Raw genomic sequence first — 22,315 nt, 5'->3', positions numbered from 1 at the left:
CCTTCCCATCCGGGTGAACTCCCACCTCTCACACTGTCATACCACACTGCACTGCAGGATCCCGACCGCTGCTTGTTTATTTTAGTCGCGTGTGACGTATTCACAGGATTATCTTCCATTATGTCAGCAGACAGGCTAATTTTCAGTAAAAACCCAGATGGACACTTGCTGAACTTGTACTAAATTGAACTACATCTGTTTTCTATTGCCTCTTTTAGTATTGAAAGGATAATGAAAGCAGTTGCCAGGCTAATTTCTTGGAAATCCTGTTGTAGTGTTCGTTTTTAATCACAGTTAAAGTGCTCCTTGTATGAAAGCCAGGCACAATAACACTGCTTCTCATTGTAAACATGCTCAGGCTAGGCTAAACTGATTAAACTACAACTGTCTCTCTCTATCTTCTTTATAGCGTATGCCCTTGTTCTTAGATCAGATGGCGCATTTGTAGAAAGTGTGAAGAGTATTCATGTGTATATCGTTTTAAAGGAGAGTTGTAGAAGTGACCTTGGTTCAAGCTGAACGATAAAAAGAAGTATTTTTGTTGCGTGTTTCCTGCATGTTGAAAGTTATAGTGGGTAAAATACAAGCAGCAAAGCAGAAGAATTTGCACTGAACAGTATGACATTTTTTGGTATGTTGTCCATCCTAGTATATCGAGTCCATTTGTGGCTAATGCACATATAGAATACGCGCATATGTACAGTATATATGTAATGTTTATGTATAGAGAGAGAAATGGAGAAAGAGAAGCAGGACTCCTTTTTTTTTTTTTTTCTTCTGTGTGACAACAGAGTCCAATAATTTAAAAATAGAAAGCCTATGACTTTGATCTCGCCATGACGATGAGGAGTCCAAGTTTTTATCTTCCCTTCCAGCTGTGGCTCCTTGTCGACGGAAGAAGAGAGGGGCGAGCGCTGCTGTCGAGCAAGTAATTAGTTTTTCTGTTTTGGCAGCGCTACCTTGTTGTCGGGCCGTTCGACGAGTCAATAGAGTAAAGTTATTGTTCAGAACGAGGTAATAGACCGCTCCAAACATGCAGTGTCATGCCACAGAGAGCTTCCACTGTTTCTCCTCCTTTGTCTGCAGGCGTACTGTAAGCGCTCTTGTCTGTTTGACGTCACGTGCTTTCATCCAAACTCAATTAAATTTTCGGTCAATTACGTGAGCTGAAGTTGTCGTTAGGAAACACAGGTGCTGACGACTCCTTGCTAAATCAGTCTGAATCAATAATTGTACTTCATGTCTTCCCCCTTCATATGAGATGGAGCCCCTTCACGGCCTCCTCAGCATTGTTCATGCTTCAAGGTCACCGTGTCACCTCTGATGTTGTAAGTAGAATTATCAAGCGGATAACCTAATACGCTTTGAAACACTCAGAAGCATATTTTCTTTGTTTAATAACACTTAATTCGGTCAATCATCAATTCTTTAGCATTTTTCATATTAACAGAATGTAACAAAATTGCACTTTGTAATCATAGAAAAACCATGTGAAAATAGTACTCAGGAAGAGAGAAATGTATATGAATAATTCACATTTTTGATTAAAAAAAAAAAAACCCCACCACATGTATAAATAAACTGCATTCCCTCTGTACTACAGTTTGGTAGGTTTCATCGGACTGTTTGTTCCCTGATAGCATAAACAATTTGCTGATTAATCCAGCAGCTAATCTTGCTATTTTGATAACAGGGAGCATGTGGGGAGTTTGACCGAGGCGGTGGAAGTCCATAATAGTTTGAGAGTTTGGTGGAAATGAGAAGGCTGATAAGACGGTGTTTGCTGTAGCCGGGCCGTTATTGCTAGTCACTCCGTCGGCCTCATTCCTCCCGCTTATCTCTCCCGACTTCACTCACCCCGTGAAGTTTGCAACTTCTTAAATTCCAGGCTTGAAATCTCAGCGAGTAAATGTGGCTCTGCGGCTCGTCTCGGACGACGCGCGCAGGATCATTTTCTTTTCAGTCTTTACTCCCGGTGCAGCACCATGGACAGCACCATCTCTGCCTCGCTGCTTATCAGCCTCCTTAAATATCAGATCAATGCCGCCTCCCGCTCCTTCTTCTCTGTGCCTCGCCGGCATTCATCCTTGTTCTTGCATTCCTGTGAAATGACGGGATGGCTTCTCATAATATCTTGTCATTTAGGAAAGAACAGCAATGATACAGCAATAAGCTAAACGTGATCTACTGTAAGCAGACGACTCTCGCCCACTCGTCAGTCTTCATGTTTTTTTGTTTTTTTTTGTCAACTCTAAGTCACGATAGGCTCAGCCATACTTAAAATGAAAATGCAGGGTCATTTCCTGATCTGTCTGATAGGATGCACAGACAGAGGTTTACTTAATCCAGCACGGGGGAACTGGCAGAGACATCCACTGCCAGATCGTTCAAAGCCGCTTTATTTTATGGCCCATGCAGGGGAGTGTTTCTCCACTGCAGGCCCAGTTTATGGAGCCGTTGGTCTTTAATGTTTAATGAGTTTGTATTATGATGTGACCTAGGCAGAATGAAGAGCACTGGCGCTTTTTATGTTTTGGTTGCTGACCTCACTGGAGGCCTTTTCTATTTAATTTGTGTTTGGACCTTTGGGCAATTTTAGCATTCACACCATCGCACAATTTGAGCTGATTATTTTCCTTTTTTTTTTTTTCCCCCATTGTTGTTAAGGTTTTAGATTTTAGTTATGAACATGATTTTCTTTCACTCATGTAAGCCTGTAGTTGAAGGTCTTAAAGGTCAATACAAATATACATTGAGATTTAGCAGTGGAGCGGATGCAGGTGAAGCAGTTCTCGAAAAATGTGAAATAAGAGCATGTATTCTGAGGGGGAGCCTGAAGGTGAACTGTTGAGGCTTGCAAGAAACTAAAAGCCTTATTGATCAAGGGCTATTTTTGAAAGCGGGGTCGAATTAGATAATGTAACTGCACTGTAAAAGCATCATGTGAAGGACAGCAAGATCTCTATCTCATGGCGTATGAAATGACACGCACAGCCCGCTGAGATGGAAACCGTGCATATGGTTGGAGGTGGCCGGGGACAGACGACCCTTACATACTTAACTCCTTCCCCGGGGGGATTTTTAACCCTCAACATCAGCCCAGCTAAGCTCCAACAGCTGAGCATTACATCAGCCCTTCGAGTCGCAGTTCATGTAATACTCGTAATTTGTGAGATCCAGTGCGATGATGTCTGCAACGCGCAAAGTGCTGGTGTGTGGATTTCACAGCTGCAGATAGACCTGACATCGCACAGATAACCACTCAGAATTTTAGACCACATTTAAGAGAGTAAACTCCTAAAATGGAAGTGATTGCAATCAGACAGTCTCTAATGAGCTAATTAGGAAATGCTCTGGGGCTCAGCAAATCTGCTGAAAGCCTTTTTTTTTTTTTTTTTTTTCTTCGCTGCTCTCTTGGATAAGCGGTTGACACTCGTGATGTCCATCATTGACAGGCAAACGATGCATGAGGCTGCCCCTCAACCCAACACCCATCCCCACCCAAGCCCACCAAGGTGACCCGACAGAGCTCCATCAGCATATTACCCCGTCTATACTAAATGTCAATTGGCCAACCACACTGGATAGCAAAAAATCTTCCACCTCCACCTCTACGTGCTCTTCTGTGTGTGCACTTTATTTCAGATAAACAGGTTGCTGATGGTGCAACAAACACAGTGAGAAGGTTAATGTGGACGTCGAGCTTAGAAAACAATCATGAACATATGCCAAGTGAAGTGAATGTACTTTAGAATTTCAGGGCAAAATCTCCCTGTGAGAAAAAAATCTGAATTTCTCAGTGCACTGGTGTTTACAAACAAGACCTGCTTGCATAGCCAATTGCTCAAATAAAACTGGCTCTTCGTTTGTCCCGTAGGCCTCCATCGTTGTCCAAAAACTAATAAAAAAAAAAACCCAAAAAAACAACATAGATGGCTCACACTGTTGCACTGATCAATATGGTCCTTCATTACCAGGAACATGGGCACTATATTTTTAATCCCTCCAAGCCTGTAACGCTCTTATAAATCTCGCTCGGGCACCAAATGTGTTTTAGTCCGCAGCTAAAAATAGTTCCCCAAGAAATCGGCTTGGCTTCTGTTTGCATTAATATTGCTCACTCATTTCCTGGAGTCCAGTCTCTCAATCTTATATAGGGATTTATCTTGTTCAGTCCATCATAGCTTTACACTTACAGATGATAAGGTAAAAATAAATAATGATACTTCAGTTTTTATATCGTAGGCATTCGTTATGAGACACCTATCTTTACACACATAAGTTACATTCAGTTCAAGCTCGACTATAGAAGAAACCAAGAGGGTTTGGGCTGCAGAGAAGGAACGATTACTAAAGCATTGCCTTAACTTCCAGCCATCCTGGTGAACAGTTCACCGATATATGAAGAATCAGGGTTCCATGTGTGAAATCCATTGCAAATGCATCTTGATAGTTCAGCATGTCAGTTCATGTGCTGCTGGCAGCATCTTTCAGCATCTGTGCTTCACCACCTCACCAGCCTCATCACCACGTACACTTCAGCAAATTATAGTTCTGCCATTAATTCTCCCTTTGCCAAGGTGTGAAAACGAGGACATAGGCGAGCTTTTGTCAACACCTAATAACATTTTTTTTTTTGCATAATACAAACCTTGTTGGACTAATAACAGAAAAATGAATTAAGCTATTTTTGGTGAGGGGTTAAAAATATGTCACATCAGAGAAATTGCCCAGGCGGGTGGTTGAAACTATACACCTGTTTTTCCTAATGATCAGTTCTTGGAAAATTCCAGGGCTGCCCAGTAGCCAAAGGGGCAACTAGATTTGGACCAGTGTCAAATGCCGAGTTTGGTTTCATTGCACTGGTTAGCAGCCACGTCTCATGACAAATACAAGTCTGTCAGTATGAGGAACTGACAGCACATTAAGCACAGTACAGGCCGATCAAAGCTAAAGCAAAAGGTGAGAGGAACTCCGGTAAACTGGAGAAGGCAACTTAAGAAAAAAAAGATCTGGGGCAGAGCGTTCTGCAGCAGGAGCACAGTGAACATGCTGCGGAGTATAAACGCAGAGCACTTACTTAAACCTTCCTCTTCGTTTGCTTCAAACTCCGAAACAAAGCTCCAGGTTCAGCCTTTTATTGTTTACTTCATGTGCAGATCTGAACCGGCTGTGATCTGATAGGAACCACGAGCCACAGATTTGACTGCAGGAGGTCAATGTTCTGCCGGTTGTATTTTATGCAGCTAAAATGAAAAAAACAAAAAAACAAAACATCACATTGCACACCCACAATCACCATTTAATCTGGTGAACAAACCATTTGTGGAGTGTTATTACAGATCTGGAGCACAAAATAAAATCTACATTCTACAATCCACTGGAATACTTCTTGGAAAAATGAAGAGAAAAGTACTTGTGTCTGATCAAGCTTTGGGTGATTACATTCATTTGCAAAAATGACTCAGCAGTTTGGGCTTTTTTTTTTTTTTTTCTTACCCTGTTTGTCTCCCGAAAGCTCACATCTGATTGGTTCACCGGAGAGTGCCGGGGTGGGGGGGTAAGAGGAGGCAATTTTGGCTTAGTCCTGGTGAGCGGTGTCTTGTGGGAAATCAGTGTCGTGGCAGCTCCTGTAATTAGTTCTGCTTGTTAGAAAAATGAAGGGGTTACTAATTAGCAAGTGGATGGCTTCTTGACTTGTTGTGCATCTTTTCTCTTCTTTCCTTGAAGATCATCATTATCGTCTCAAGGCAAAACGGGGGAGAGACAGAGGGAGGGAGAGAGAGAGGGAGATGCTGCTCAGTCGTGCTGCCTGACAGTTTAGCTGTAACATGATGAATGTGGACGGACAAATCTCGAAGGGTGTTCTGTCATGCTCTGACAGACAGGCTGTCTACTGTAAGCACGTGCACAAACATGCCTGGAGTCGTGCAAGATTTCACTTTTCAAGTTTGCTTAACAGCCCAAGCATTTTTTTCTTCCCACAAATCTTTACATAAAAACTGGCATATAATGTATTTATAGCACAACCACACTTCCTCCAGTGCAGCTTGTACAGTAGGCTGAGATTTATCAGGCATTTATCAAGCTTAAAATATTTTATAAATGACTTTACATTGATGATGTAAATCAGTTTCTCTATTTTTTTTATTCTGGAGCGTGTCAGAAAACAACCTCTAAACCTTTTGATTTAATTACAATTTCCTCAGCAAGACAATATTCACATTTACATTTTTGCATTTGGCTTTCTACTATCATTGTTCCCAACAACATAACTTTTTTTCAGAGCGCCCACTAAATTCCAATTTGGAAGGCTTTTGACTGCAGGACTGCACACATCAGCCCCGTTCCACAGTTTAGGAAGCTTTGCTCAAGCGTTTTATTGAAGGCGTTGCCTCATATTTCAAAACTTCAAACGTCTTTGTACGATGAAGTCAGGAAATGTGTGAGATATGCTCTGTGAAATGATTCGTGGATAGTATTTGTTGACGTTTAGGGAATTTGGCTTCTTGGGTATAGCTGCAATGGTACTTCATGAGAGTCTGACCACATTCATGCAGTTGTGCACACACGCACATACACACACATACATTCCTATATATGGCTAATTTAGGGTAACTATTTAACCTTACACTGGGGAGGAAACCAGTTCTCTCACGGAGAATCCACACGTGCAAATGGCGAACGAGCCACGCCACACCATTGCGATTACAGATACAGATACCATCTGTAATAATGAGCCTCTGCCTTCATTCACTTCACATTTAGATTTGAGAATTATGTTCTTAAGAGAGTGGATGGAAATTATAAAAAAAAAGGCTTATGAAATGTAATGCTGATATCTAGTATCATTCTTTTTAATATAGCTAGAATAAGTGGAATATTTTAAGAATCAGCTACAGTATATCTATGATGGATTTAATCAAATCCAGAAAGAAAGCGTGAGTAAAAAAAAAAAAAAAGAAGCTTATTTTATCCTGTGTAGTTCAGCTTGGATGTGAGAGAATATTCAAATCATTTCATTTCCACAGAAATAGAGCGTTTTTGTGCCCTAAGACTGCATATGAGAGGACCTGTAATCTGCCTCTGAGGTTCAAAAGTCGGTTCTTCAAGCTTCGATTTCACAGCGTTTCACCAGCGAGCTTGTATTCCTCCCAAAGTCCCCACGTTTAAGCTGTGGGCAATTTGTGCTCTGAAAGCGGAAGTATTTTATTTTCATGATGTCACACTCTTTATCGATAATTCTCTGTAACGCGGCGTAACATGCACATGGCTGCAGAGGGACATTTATCTCCCTCAGCTGATCCGCTTCCAAGAATGATCCTGATGTGACATTACGTAAGAACTGGAAGGCAGAACTGCCGGTATTAGAGAACACAAAAACTCCCGAGAACATACTAATCTCCCTATGTGATTATTAGTCATAATATTTAACGCTGGCTTAATGAGGGACCCATGGCATAATCTCTCACTGGCACATTCACCTGCTCTCTCCTAACCCCCCCCCCCCCCCTGACTCTCCTTTAAAGAGGATGCAAGGAAGAAAAATAGAATAATTATACTGGAGTGTGTAGAAAATTACCCAGAAGATATAAAATGGGGGGGGGGGGGTTTACTTGAATAGCTCTATGGAATAGCACAGGATTAGCTCAACTTCTGCTTTTTTGGTGGTGGTGGTGGTGGGGGCAAATCTAGAATTTCAACCCACTCAATCCTATAATTATTCTGTCGCTTCACAGAGGCAAAGCTAATACATGGTAAAATATGAGTTGCAGAAATGGAAACAGTGGAATACACTTGTATTCACAATGCAGATTCCTCAAATTTAAGCCATTTTACCAGGCAAAAATGTTTGAATCCAAACTGTAGTGTTCTCGACAAAAGAAGCCACGGACCATTTAATTTTGCTTTTTTTTTTTTTTTAAACAGTCTGAAACCAAAAATAAGCTCTCACCTCATGAATCAGAGTTAACACTCCACCCCTCCTTCCTGCAGTTATTAAAGGATTTGATATTCAATACAATGCAGCATCATTTAGTATGCAAATGAATCATTGGGTTGACAAGCCTGAAGGCCCAGTTCTTCAAATTTATATATTTGCCCTTCCTTTTTGAAAAGCTCACAAGATCAAACCGGATCATTTCCGAGTTTCGTTTGGCACCGGGCACCTTATCGATACACACCAGTGCCTCCACATTCTCCACATTTCTGTCTGAAAGCATGTAGGCAGTTAAACAAAGGCCTTGATATTGTAAGATCTGAACAAAAGCTTTGTTTTTGTCCCCTTGAAGTTAGGAACAGAGGCCTTAAGCGGCTGTTATTTCACACTCAGTTTTAGGAGACGAAATGAAAGCAGTTCAGTCAGGCAGTTGGTGAAAAAGCTTTTGTTTCAAAAATAAACTAAGTAACAGTAATGTACATGCCAAAGACGGCCTGCTGAGAATGATCGAGTGATTGTTCAAGAGACTGGAGTCTCTTTGGTGTGATGTGGCGGATTCGTTCCAGCAAAGTTATCACTTTGGAGCAGATTAAATGCACTTATTTATCTTTCTCCGTAAAAGTTAGTTCAAATCCTCATTATTGTGCTTGTTTTTGGAAGGAATCCTGAAGCTGAGGCTACCTCGCAGCTGCTTAGCTCTCTGATTAGTGATAAAAGAGTGACTAGGCCAAATACAGAGACAGATTATCACCGTACTGGGAGAACATGCAAACTCAGAAAGGCACTTGAGCTGAAAGATGTTGATTATTGTAAGAAGTGTGAGTTGAGAGACAAATGCTTCTCAGGCTCAATGCGTGAGACTTAATTTATAGGAAAATATTCACTATTTCAAATCCACAGTTGTACAATTGGCCCGCTTCCCACAGCTAAATGTGATTGACGATCGTATTCAAGATTAGGGTTTCGATTTTCGTTATTTACAACCAAGGTTTGCCATAAATCCTGACGCTAGTTGACACCCTTGACATAAACGACTTAAATATGACTGACTCTAGTATTCAAGAGTTTTGAGGAAATTCATGACAAGACATTAGACTCAGTCTAATCCCACTCAGCTTGCATGCGACACAGCAGGCCGGCACAGGGGACGACTCGGTCCCACAAGTCTTGTCCACTCAGATCACAGTCAGTCACCACCGTCACTGTTACTGTTGCCTGTAATGTCTTTCTCTATCGTCTTCTCGTCTCGTCCGTGTGGTCGTGTGCGGCATGCTTCACATCTATGTCCTGTTTTCTCTTTCTTTTTCTCTCTCTCTCTCTCTCTCTCCCCCTTTTACTTCTCCTTCTCTTTGTGTTGGATGAGAAGGCGAGTCCTGGGACGCCCGAGGATGACGGCAAGTTGTCGGTAGGTCCTGTCTGATTGACACTTTCCCTGCGTGCTTCTGTGTTTGTCCCTGTTTCTATGTAGCTGTCAAGGCGGAAATCACAGGGGGAAGACAGGTAGCCCTGGACCCCCTCCCTTGGAATACAGATAATCGTTCCCTCAAATATATAATTGGTGCACACAACTCATCAAAAAAGTTCTTTTTCTGACAAGGAATTTCTGCCCTTGGTAGCTGTATTATTGTTAACTTCTCCCACCACACTGTGAACATAACACTGTTATCCTTAACCCTTGGTGCAGAGCAGCTCCATCTGTTTTCTAAAGGCCCTCCTTTGCAACACTCCTATTTTGTAAATGGCATGCAGAAGGCAGCCAAGAGAGCAGCATGTGGTTTGAAATGACTCTTTCCTTGCCTGTACAGTTTTTTTGGTTTTTTTTAAAGTACGTGAATGTAGAGTGAGACGATAAAAACAGAGCAGCGAAAACAGGTTCTTCGGGGGTCACACCAGGAAGCCGCATGCCTGAGACTCCCCACCAGTCGACATGTCTCCCTTGCCTCCCGCTCACACCCACATGGGCATGTGAATTAACAGCAGACACCTCCTGTGCCGACGCATCACCTACGAACAGCCAAAGGCGGACAGGCACCCAACAGCTCCCTCGTGCAACGGTGCCTGATTTCCCACAGTTCTCAGGTTCTGCTTCAATTGCCTGAATGACCTTGGTGAGGGTTGTTTGGGAAGCAGGGACTGAAATGCCATTTAAACGGTGAATGCCTGTCTCAATCCGTAGGGCTTATGTTTTTGAGAAGCTGTGGTTACTTCATGATTTTTTTTTTTTTTTTTCTGGGTTTCAAGTTCTGCTTTGGGGTTTTATGTAAAAGAGGATTATGGAATCGTATTCCAACCAGGAGCATAATTTAAGATTGTGGAGCATCATGGATTCAGGAACAAATGCTGCAGCCACGTGAATCCTTCTGTTTGTGCTTCAAGTAATGGAAAATCACTGCAATTTAAACAAACCTCATGAATGTTAAAATAAAACACACACCATGGTTTCCAGCGTTCATTGAAATAAGGATTAAAAGTAGCTATGCAGAAATGCTCATATATGCTTAGTCGTCATAGGCTGGACTTTGACTCTAGGGGAAAGTTTGTTATACTCCACCAGCCCCAACCACCACGGGGAAATATCTCGCTGACATCTTCACTCTGCTCCCACAGGCCAGGCCTCGTCTTCAGAGGGGGGGCAGCTCCGCCTCCCTGCACAACAGCTTGATGAGGAACAGCATTTTCCAGCTGATGATTCACACACTCGACCCTTTGAGTGAAGGTAAGACAGTCCCGCAAATCACGCAGGGAAAGGGAAAAAACAAAGTCTCCAGTAGCAGAGGTCTTATGTCTTCAACTCGAGTGAGCGTGGGGCTGGACGTCACTTGTCTTTCTCTCTTGGTATAAATTAAAAACCTTTTTTTTCCAGACGTGTCAGAAATGGACAAAACGGAAAATGTAAGCGTGAAAATTTAAAAAAATAGCGGAACAACTGATTGCGTACTCTGCAAGAACAGAGAGATTTGTTCTCACAACTTGTTCTTGAACACATCGTATGAGAATTAATTTGATTAATGCAGAAAACTCCAAACATGCCACATGAAGTTTCTCATAAAGTGAGAAATGTTCTGGCCAGATTGAACTCTGTTTTCATTCTTGCAACCTTGAGACATGACAAATTTCTCTGTTCTTGGGGAAAATGTTTCCACTTTGAGTGTCCTCATGGTTTTTTTTACACGAGCCTCAGTCCACATTAAAATATTGACATTGTCATGCTTTGGAAAGAGCTCAATATGCTGCTATAAATCCCCGAAATGTCACCATTCACATGTTGTGATATCTGTGTAATTCCCATGTCAGAAATATTGGTAACACATGTTATAAACCAGTTATTCTGATACTGACGTAAACTTGATATTTTCAAATGTATGGGTTCTATAGAAAATGAATGAAAGACATTTGTTGGCCAAAATCTATAACTTACTGAGCAGAAAAAGTCGAAACGACCCAAAAAAAATGTTAAATGAATTTCCACTACTAATGTCTCACAGGTTGTGGCACTGTCGCAACCTCACTATTTTGTGTGCTGAGTGAATTGATCTCATTTCGAAATGTCCGCATGAGATAAGGCGGGCTCAGTGCTGTGTCAGAGCGCAGCTCAGGTGGAAGATCATTTGCCTTTAATCCACGATGAAGGCCTATTAGCTTAGCTACAGGAAACGTTAAAATGGTAATGTCAGCGCTCAGCGCAAAGGGGCGAGCATGTTAATGTGCTGGGGGTGGTGCGCCGTTACCACGTCTTCAACCCGCCCCGGAAAAAAAAAGATGAAGGGAAATGAAGAAGCCATGTGGGCAGAGAGCAAACTGGCAGCGGGGGTTTCAGGGAGGTTTGAAGAATTTTTCATCGGCGCGTCTTTATTTAGCTTTGATCTCCAAATGTGATGAGGAGGGACATGATGAATCGTAATCCTGATAAATGAATATTAATGTAGAAAACTGATTCCAGCTGAGACCATGATGACATTATTCAGTTTTTTGTTTTTTTTATTGTCAAAAAGTATATTCAGCGTGTCTCGTTTATTAAAAAAAAAAAGAAAAAAAAAAAGCATCATGGCAAGTATTACTACATGATAAAAAAAAAAAAAAAAATCTCATAGGACAAGGTCCAAAAACGCCGACAAAATATTTCCCCTCCGGCTGCATGTCATCGCATTAGCAAATGTCTGCCCTGTAGTGAGTGAGGCATTTTAGATTTCTCTGAAATGACTTTGCTTTCCTTGAAAGCCAATCCTCGAATTAGTCAGCTCAGGAAAGATTAATAAGCCGCCCCAAGACGAGCCTTAAAAGTACCCATTAACATGCATCAAATTGCTGTTGTGCACCGAATCCAAGGCGTCCCGTCTCTGGCTGTATTCATCTTTCCATCTCAGTGATTAAAATGTAAATTTTAACCGGCTCGGGGACCGCAGGTCTGCGTGGCCGCTCACATTTGTACGACAGAAGGTTATACATACTCCACCCTGCTGCTCGTTGTGGATCCCTCCTTTTGTCCTCCTCAAAGACAACCACTGTGTTTGTGACCGGTGTGTACGTGTGGGTGTGTGTGCTCGAGTGTTTCTCTTTTCTTCACTTAGAGTCTCTATTACATCTCTCGACGTTCACAAAAACTCGCCTGTTTATTCTAATACGGAATGAAAAAATGTTTTATTCTGCGACAAAACTCAAGAACATTGCACCAGATTTTGAATGATGAATCTCCTGGCAAAATAAGGACTTGGAAAAAAAATGCACTGAAGCAACAACTACAGTGCGACATGACGTGAGGTTGGAATTAATCACTGGAGAGAACAAAAGCAACGCTTTGGGTTTCGCTTCGTTTGAATGTAATCTTCTGAAATCTCCTCGTGACACCCTGAAAACTTTCCTCATTCTCTCACTGGGATATTATGTAAAACAGAAAGGTGGCCTGTTTTAGTGTTAAATCATGCCATTGGCTGCGTTACCGCGGGGAGCCCAGGTATCGGCTGGCCCCGCTTTGGAGATGAACGGCTGCGTTCTATCATGCACATTTACTGATATCATTAATGCAAAGGAGCATTTTGTTGTCGAGCGCGCAGCGTGGGGAGGCATGAACAGGTGCATCCATCAAAGGGTGGAGGCTGTGCCGTTTGTCCTTGCGTGCTCTTAAGCATTAAGTGTAGCTCGGCCGGGCTGCAGGGAGCTGGCACGGCTCCAGCCATACATTTTTCATAGGCATTTCTCAAAATAAGTTGTCGGCGCTGAGGGGAAGTCTGAGCATGTTTTGCCAGTGCTGGGAACTGGTTAGCTTTTACTCGTTATGCTTTTAGAGGCTAGTTACCAGTGTGTGTGTGTGTGTGTGTGTGTGTGTGTGTGTGTGTGTGGTATCTAAATGGATTTTTGTATTTTGGTGGTTAACCACAGATGTCTTCCTCTTCTTTTATGCAAATTGTGGCATAAAATTTATGGTGAGATTCCAACGTCTGAGAAATGTCTGGTGCATCATCGTATGGTCGTGTGTGTGTGTGTGTGTGTGTGTGTGTGTGTGTGTGTGTGTGTGTGTGTGTGTGTGTGTGTGTGTGTGTGTGTGTGTGTGTGTGTGTGTGTGTGTGTGTGTGTGTGTGTGTGTTATACGGGTAGACATTGTGATACTTCCTCGCCCAGAGTTGGATGAGAAGGTTGCCGTCGTTATGTTTACATGTGGAAGACGAAGCCACAACACAGCTGATATTGCTCTATTGCGGTTTTCAAAGTGTGGGAGGATGAGCTCTTTCTTTAATGTTTTTCACATTATTAATTGATAATCGTGTTATAGCGTTTGAGATTCAAAGGCAACCGAATGAAAAACTCTTCTTCTGGTCAACGTCTATATGCATTCTACAATTCTGCGCAACAGCTGTATTACACTTGCAATGAACTCTGTTCCAAATGTGTATCTTTTTGTAAAATCTTTAGCAATTTCACATACCATTATGTTTTTTCTTTTTTCTTTTTCATTTTCTCATCTTCTCAAAAATTTGAATAAAAAAGTGGCATCTCGAAAATCAGTTCATGTGCATTTCCAGTTTTATTATCCATAAATAATGGACTTTTATTTTTCACACACGTTTTCTATCTTTGAAAAAAAAAAACTATTAATGATTGAATGTGTGCTATCAATCAAAATATCACTTGGATTTATCTTGTCTCTGTTTCTGTCTTCCTATTTCTTTTTCTTTTACTGTCCCCTCAGAATTTGCTGACTCTGGTGAGTTACTCCTCTAATTTCTGTATCCCTTCCCTCCTCCTACTCCTCCTCCCCCCAAAACAAATCTGTCTGTTCTCATTCCAACAGCCTGGAGGCAACTCTCTCGCCCGAAGTGTCCCCCTTTTGTATACATTTTCTGAGCGCCGTCGTTGCTGTATGTCAACTCTGTACTGTCCATTCCTGCAGACTCTCTCTCCTTTGAATATATCTCATTCTCTTCTGTGGATGCATTCTCCCCGGAAACCCTCTGTGACCATTTCTACATTGTTTTCCCCATTGTCCCCAATCCTCCCTCTCCTCTTATGAACCTCTCCCGAGTTTGAGCTTGCTCTCTGTGAGGCAGGTTTTTGTCCTGTCAACATTTGAAGCAAGGCGTTGGCGTCCTATACTGCCACGTTGATGGATGTGTGTTATATTTCTGAACTGGTATGCAGGGAGAAAGGGAGCAAAGTCGTCAGCTGCTTCCCCCCTGCCTCCTTCAGTGGCCCTCCGTCTGAAGTCAGGGTCAATACCAGCTTGACAGTGCGATCAATGACAATGGAGCTTCCACCATTAGCTGTTCACCATAATCCATTATCGACGAAAGTATTTACATGCTCCCTGTGTTTTCTTGGTATGTTAAAATGTGTTTAAGAGTTTAAGAGGCAACAGCTTTCTCGCTCTCGTTAAAGTGAACATCATTCCGTTTAATAATAGACCTTTAAAGCTGCATGTTTTTCCTGGGAGTGAACATTTGTAGCCGACCGGTACAGTGAGTTCCATGCAAAAGCGCCCGCCGCTCTTTTTCCATCAGTGTGCAGCTACAAACAATATCACTTAAGAGTGGCATCAAATATTGAACTACAAAGAGAGATTGGGAGGGAGAAAGGCAGAGTGGGTCTCACTCTACTGTCTGAGCCCTCAGTGGACGGCTGGAATAAGCTTCCCAAAACTGCACTCAGGATTCAGGCTGCGTGCCTGCATGCCTTTTGGCTCCTGCCCTTCAATAAGAGTTTTCACTGGGAGACCTGAAATCTGGTGAGTGTGTTCATATCCAAGTTGGCTTTCCTGCTGGAGAAGAAATAAATAGTGAAACCAGAACACAGGTGGTGAACATGCATTTTTTTTTTTAAAAACAATACCTGGAAAAGAAAGAAAAAAAAAACCTTGATTGTGATCGTTTTGTTTCTATAAGTGTGCTCCTATTCAGAGCAGTCTCTCGCCTGTAGGTAATTACCGAACTGAGATAGACTGCAAAGATCACATGCATGGCCAATGTGGCTTTGGCCATCTTTGATGTAAGACCATTGTTATTGAGCGTGCGAGGATCCCCTGTGGGCGAGCAGAGAGCAGGCAAGGTCATTTGGGTAAACCAACGTTCAGCCATTATGGCTGATGGACCACCCATTGGGTAAACCGGTGGGACCGAAGGGGGCGTGGCTCACGCCGTCGTCTGAAGTTTCTCTGCGAAGCACGCGGTAACGTGAAGAAGATACATTAGTCTGAATTGTCCGTGCTGTGGGTGACTGTAAGAGCCATTTAGTGGGAGGGTAAATCCAGCCAGTGTTTCCAGTTTACACCAGACTGCAGCTCCCCCTGCCAGCAGCGCTGTCTGTACGCAGAACCGGAGGTCCATTGATCACATGGTTCGATAAAGCACTCACTGTCACTGACCTTGCACCCTTCAGGCAATGGAAATATGCTTTCCATTTATGCAACTTTAATATATTGATATTTTACTTCAGGTTCATTCTTGTCAACTTAACACTGTTACGCACTACATTAATGGCGATAGATTACACACAACACTCCGTCCTGATTGTGTTTTCACTGGTTCATAACAGACGTTGAGCCTCACTTTCCTAAGCTTAGTTGAATTTTTCCAATAATTAAAATCTGAAGATTGTGAATTTTCATACTAAAGTGAAAGTCATATGGAAGTACGACTAATTGGTTGAATTTGCAAAAATACTGATTTAAGTCGAAGTACAGATACCAAAAAAAAAAACCTTTGGTAAAAAAACCAAACAATTGCATGCTTTTAGACAACCAGAACAAAAAAAAAATTATATTGTGTGTACACCAGTCCAATACTCAGCAATGACAGGGATCATAATTTGATGTGGATCAACTTCAGCTACCTAAGAAACCTGCTTTGTGAATATATGATTAGTTAGCTTAACATTTGAACAATCAAAACCGTGTGAAATAGTTTGCTCTGTTCAAGGTTTGCATCCACTCACATTATGAACTCAAAGGTAATTGTAATTGTAACTTTTTATTCTGCTTTTCTAAATGTTTTAGTTCATGTAAAATTTCTTTTTGCATTAATACCAGTGTCTAAAACCATGTTTGTGGTGAGAGACGGCACAAAATAGTTTAAATGGTTTATGTAAACACTCTCAGGCTAGGAACTTATATGTAATGATAAACTGTGAGCCATTAAATCAAGATTAAAAATCAAATAAATTAAGGAAGAATTTGTGATACCTGCAATCCAAGAGCTTATTTTTTTAATAATTTTGTGGTTATAAGTGTATAACAACACAAAACGGTGGAAACAGGTGGCCAAACACGATAGTACTATTTTTTACTATTTTACTATATTTATATTGCCAATGATATCTTGTTATTTTTCTCATTTAGTTTGTGGATTAAAGCAACATATTTCTCTTGTCATTCAACCATATGCAATATTTTATAAATGCCTTTGTTAGTCTGTAGTTTTAATGTGACCCATTCTTACACGTACCATCAAAGCTCCCGTCAATTGTATTTATTTAGATGTACTGTATGGGCACAATTCCAGTATGTTATGTCATTTTGAGTAGCTAACCACCGTCTGTCAACCTATCATCCCTGCAGCCACCCTCGGATTACGCACACATACACACGCCACGTTACCCCCCCCACCACCACCCCCCCACACGCCCTCTGAGCCACCCCGCGCCGGGCGAGTGAAAGAATCAATGTTAAAAGCCTTTTTGCTTTTGCGCAGGCTGTGAATTTCCCAGACTCGCCAACCGCCGAGATCTAACTCACAAACACACCCACATATATGCACACGCGCACACACACACACGCATACACACACACACACATGCACACGGCTCACCAGAGGTTTAGAGGTCACACCACAAGGACAAGAGGTCCCTTGGTTCACAATAACAAGACCCGCCGTGTCTCTCCGGTTGCATGAGGGCCGCCGGGCGACTGTGCAGGCAGTGATTGCGTCTCGGGCCTAATTGCCCCCGGAGCAGCTTCAGTTCGAGGCCGGCCTTACCGCGGTTGTGCACTCCAAACTCAAAATCATCTAATCATATGGGATTGAGGCCCTTGTCTGCGAGTGTCGAGGATGAGCGAGGCGTTCTGCAATGAGATGTGTTTTCATCTCATTAGGTTGAGTTTTCTGCGCTGCCAAGTCCCACATTTGGCACGAGACTGGCGCCATAATCCTCCCACATGTGAGCGGAGTGGTCGCCCACTGTTGAGCAGAGTTATACACTATACATAGTCGAGTGTTCTTTTGCCACACTTGCAGTCGAAGGGCCTTGCTCAGACCACAGTGGGATTTGCAACTGAGAACAGAGATGAGCTCGGCTAAACTTTTAATTCTCTTCACCTTTTTTGAAAGATTTTTAAACGTTACATATCTGGAGCTTGAGTTCAAGCAGTTGCTTGAACTAAGTTGCGTTTTTGAGTTACATGTTTTGATTGTAGCTTTTGGTTTTTAATTTTTTTTTTTAAAGACACGTGTTCAAATAGAAATACACACAAGTTAGTTCTGACTGTGCATCCCTTATCTTGCTCCCTTGATATAACTTAACCCCTCTTTTCAGATATTTCACAAATGGACAACACTCAAAATGTGAGATGAGCAACGCTTTAATGTCTAAAGATACTCCGCAAGAACAGAGAAAAATAATCTCTCTCTTTCTCTCTCTCTTCTTAATGACATGGGTGTTTTTTCCTTTAAACAGGTTGTATAACATGTAATAAAAATCTTCAAATAGATGTAAAAATCCACTAAAGAGAAAAGTTTTGGTATCTTCAGCAAAATAACTAATAAAGTCAACTAATAAAGAGCCGTACAGTAACTGTTGTATGAAAGGTTTTTTTTTTTGTTTTTTTTTATGGCTTTCAGAGCAGCTTTTTGGTCGTCCATCACTAAGATTATCGACTTTGATGAGTTGGTCTAATGACAGCTTGAAAGAAAAGAGAGCATTTCACAGCAGTAGATGGGAAGATTTCCAAGAGCGGTTTGGATGTACAAAGTTTTTCTGCCTCCGCTTTGTCGGGGTGGTGCATCACTGAGCACACGCTGCAGCGAGTGTGTGTGTGTGTGTGTGTGTGTGTGTGTGTGTGTGTGTGTGTGTGTGTGTGTGTGTGTGTGTGTGTGTGTGTGTGTGTGTGTGTGAGTGTGTGCGTGTGCGTGTGCTCTTTTAACTCCAGCATGCCATCGAGCGCTGTCGACAGGGACTACTTCTTTGGAAAAAAATAAGTAGTTGCTGCTCGCGTTCGCTCACGGTTTCTCGGCGTGCTCGGGAGGCAGGTTGCTGTAAGCATCTTTGAGAACTTGTCACTGTTCTTGCGCGGATTTAAGCCGTCTCATTTGCCTCGGTCTCTTTATGTAATCTCAGGCGGATGCCGCGATGTTGGAATCTGGGCTCTGTGGCGGCCATCTGTTGCAGTGTGCAGTGTTGTCGGTGAACATATGACTTTGTTTGCTGTTGTTGTCGGTCTGCCGACTCAAATTGGAACCACTAAGATGTTTATTAACAGATCAGCGCTGCGCAGCGCGGGAATTGTAAAGAAACCACACACATTATTGCTGATCAGCATCAGGAATACATTGAGATCATAAAGCCCGCTGGTGCTGGAAGCCGAACGAGTGGATGAGGGCGGTTCGTTATTTTTGAACCGGGACGCAGGAGGCTGTCGTCCACTGTCCTCTGTTCTGCTGCTTCACGCTCAGCCGTTGCTGCAGGTCTGAATTCCCGGCTAATTCATCATGCAGATGTGCTGACCGCCTATTTACCAGAGCACCAAGAACTGCTACAGTAAGGGAATCAAATTAATTGTTCGAGTTTCATTGTGGGAATAAAACGCAGAGTCATCGAGCCTTTGAATAAGCTTGCGTGCAGAGGAGAGGAGGACTCATCTTTTTTGTTGCATGTTGACCCAGTATATTCTCTTCTGACTTTCCTGTTCTGTTTGTTTTGTTTCTCTCTCTCTTTTTTTTTTTAAATATATATTTTTATGAACCTTTTGAAATGATGAAATATCAACTGCTCCTTCCCCCCTCCCCCCTTCTCTCTCGCAAAATCTTCTCCAGTCGTCGTCCAACCTGTGCCACCGGCAGGCTCTTGCAAGACCTTGATGTATTTTATTTATTTATATGCAATTTAATCCTTGCTTTGTTTTTGCACTTATGCAGTGATGACTCAGAGAGACGGTGTCTTTCTGTATGTCACTTCTTGTGCCTGTGTGAGTGTCTGTACAGTGCGTGATGTACGTAGAACCAGCGGAGCTGTCTTGTTCTGTCATGTTCACTCTTTTCCTATTCTCTGTGTTGTCCGTTTGCCTTACCCTTGTCTTTTGCTGTGATGTTGTAGAGCTTGGGACTTATGGGAAACTAAAATATTATCACTCAATGACTGAGGAAGGTAAGCCCGAAAGTTTTCACTACTTACTTCTTTGAGTCAGCTTCTGTCATCCCTCTTGGTTTATTTGTTTTAATTTTTTTTTCTCCATCATGAAACAGCGCCTCCAGTCCCAGTTTTTCGTTTGCTTGTGACACACTTTTCGCATCGTTTTACGTTTGAGTTTCCACAACCTCTCTGAGATTTCACTGACATAAGTGCAAATCATGGTAACCATGCCATTTTTCGTTTTGTATTATTTTACAAGAATTGTTCCCCCACCCCCTCATTTTTAGTGTTTGGGTTTATTTGTATTTCAAGCTATTTGTACATATTGTCACTGTGTGTAATGTACAATGAATTCTTATGGAGAAAATCTTCTCGAAAGACATGGAAAGGAATTAAAGTATGATTAGTTCAGTTTAACATCATCCACCAATTCTTTTCCTTCAAAATGCAGAAAACACACCAAGATTTTTTCCCATTTCTGTCTTCTTCTTCTTCTTCTTCTTTTTTGTTGCTGTTAAACATCTGCGATCCTGAGTAATACATCCTCCATGCTTCAGTGCTCACTTGGAGGTCTCACTTGCACCAGCAGCGGGTGCACACACCCAAGACATACGTCGCTGAATTTGGCAAACTGGAGTGACTCATCCATCCGCCCAGTGGTTGTGTAACAGTCGGAGCTGGCGGTGAAAATGAGCAGCTGTGTAAGATGGCAAGAGAAAGGCTTATCTTTGATAGTCAGAATGACTCCGCTATTGCTTCATGATTCCTCAAATTGTGTGGCTTTGACAACGTTCACGCATCAAATGGACCTCACAGGGAATCTTTTTTTTATTTTTTTTTATTTCCCTCCCTTCACTGGAAGGCTTTTTGATTTAAATGTTTCTTTGTTTGATTTTTCAAACTGAATTATGATTTCAAACCTTCCAAAACCACAAAGGGTGTCATCCCATGTGAAAGGCTGCTGTCAGTTCCAGAGTGATGTAGGCCATCGAGCCTTCTTTTACCTGCTTTGTGCACCTGTGTACTGTCACACCAGTCACAGAAGGTAATGGACACATTATTATGTAGGCGGGTTAAGTTACTTATAGGAAAATGTTTTCACTAAAGCAAGTGAATAATTATTATCGCATGGGGATGAAATCTATCTCCATCTTACAGTTAATCAAAGCTACCTCACCCGCAGACTGGACACATTATATAAGTGTATTTTAAAATATAAATGAAGAAAGGCTTCAACACGTGACAGCAAATTTTGGTTGATGTCAGACTTCCTAAGGAATTTCACATCAGGTGTTTGGACCCGCAGTTAGAGGCTTTATTTTTTCAAGGGAGCCATGTGGTTATTTTGTCTTATTTACAATTTTATTAAATAAGCATCAAAAAGTACTTCTCATGTAATAAATATTTTTAAACTCACCTTGTTCTTTTGTCTTGATGACTTAATATGATGACAAGTACCTACCTCATGATTAATGTGACCCGGAATGGACGCCATAATTAATAATAAAGACTGGCAACAGCTATTCATTGGCCTGACAACACAACATTCCTTGGGCTAAGCACACTCACAACTGAGAAAAAAAAAAAAAACCCAGCTAAAATGCCTTGAGAATCAAAAATTGTGAGTGGAATCTGTGCGATTTGGTGTGCTTGTAGCAGCTTGACATGTTTAGATTTATTTTCTGCGGCTTCACTGCTTCTGTATGAGCGGCTCACAGATTTCACAAGTCTTTTGCAAATGCAAATCTATCTGTTGGTGTGCTGAAAGTGGAGTGGTTTTTTTTATTTAAGTATTTCTAGTAGAAAACCCAGGCAGATTTCTGATATTCACCTTACACCTGCATTTGCATAATTGCACGCACACGCACACACACACACACACACACACACACACAAAATTACTTCCATACACGACCAACTTAGTGTGCCTAAGGTGAGTGATATCAAGGCAAGGCAGTGATGTGTGTCTTGTGGAAGTGTGTGTGTGTGTGTGTGTGTGTGTGTGTGTGTGTGTGTGTGTGTGTGTGTGTGTGTGTGTGTGTGTGCGTGCGTGCGTGCGTGCGTGCGTGCGTGCGTGCGTGTGTGTGCGTGCATGCGTGATTGCGCAATCAAAGGAAATACAGAGTGAGAATATATATTTTATATTTTTGTGAACGAGGCCTGAGTGATCAAAAAAAAAAAAGCACACAGACGATGGAAAAATGTATGGTGAGACAGAGGAGACAAAAAGAAGGCCGGCGGTGACTTGGGGTGGTTAATGATTTTGCCTGAAGGTCACAGACAGTGTTGACATGGCTGGGTGGAGTAAGTATTGACGTGCCACTGTGTCAGGCACGGACAAATCAGACGTGCCCTCATAAAATGAAAAAAAAAAAAGATAAAATCCTATACATTGATTGCAGTTAGTCGAATAATTAAATTAAATATTGAGACATAACAGCACTGAGATGCTCCATATAAGCTGTGTTTATTTTAAATAAATAAGTGCCATCTGCAGCTATTTGTTGACAATAACCAATCAGAATACCTATCAAATATTAAAATCTA

The 22,315-nt window shown here is 41.9% G+C and overlaps 1 protein-coding gene across 1 annotated transcript in view; it reads left to right on the top strand.

The window, feature by feature from the left end:
• Positions 1–22,315, top strand: part of LOC308146935 (sodium/potassium/calcium exchanger 2-like) — a gene marked incomplete at both ends in the record, with an annotated part of 39,781 nt that overhangs the window by 6,044 nt on the left and 11,422 nt on the right. Inside the window, 4 exon segments of the mRNA XM_080518943.1 lie at positions 9,297–9,344; positions 10,547–10,655; positions 14,124–14,138; positions 19,733–19,783. Coding sequence (XP_080375069.1) covers positions 9,297–9,344; positions 10,547–10,655; positions 14,124–14,138; positions 19,733–19,783 — 223 coding nt within the window.

Source organism: Blennius ocellaris, assembly GCF_963422515.1.
Source record: "Blennius ocellaris genome assembly, chromosome: 23".
Taxonomy (NCBI): Eukaryota; Metazoa; Chordata; class Actinopteri; order Blenniiformes; family Blenniidae; genus Blennius; species Blennius ocellaris.
This window is presented reverse-complemented; position numbering and strand designations above follow the sequence as displayed.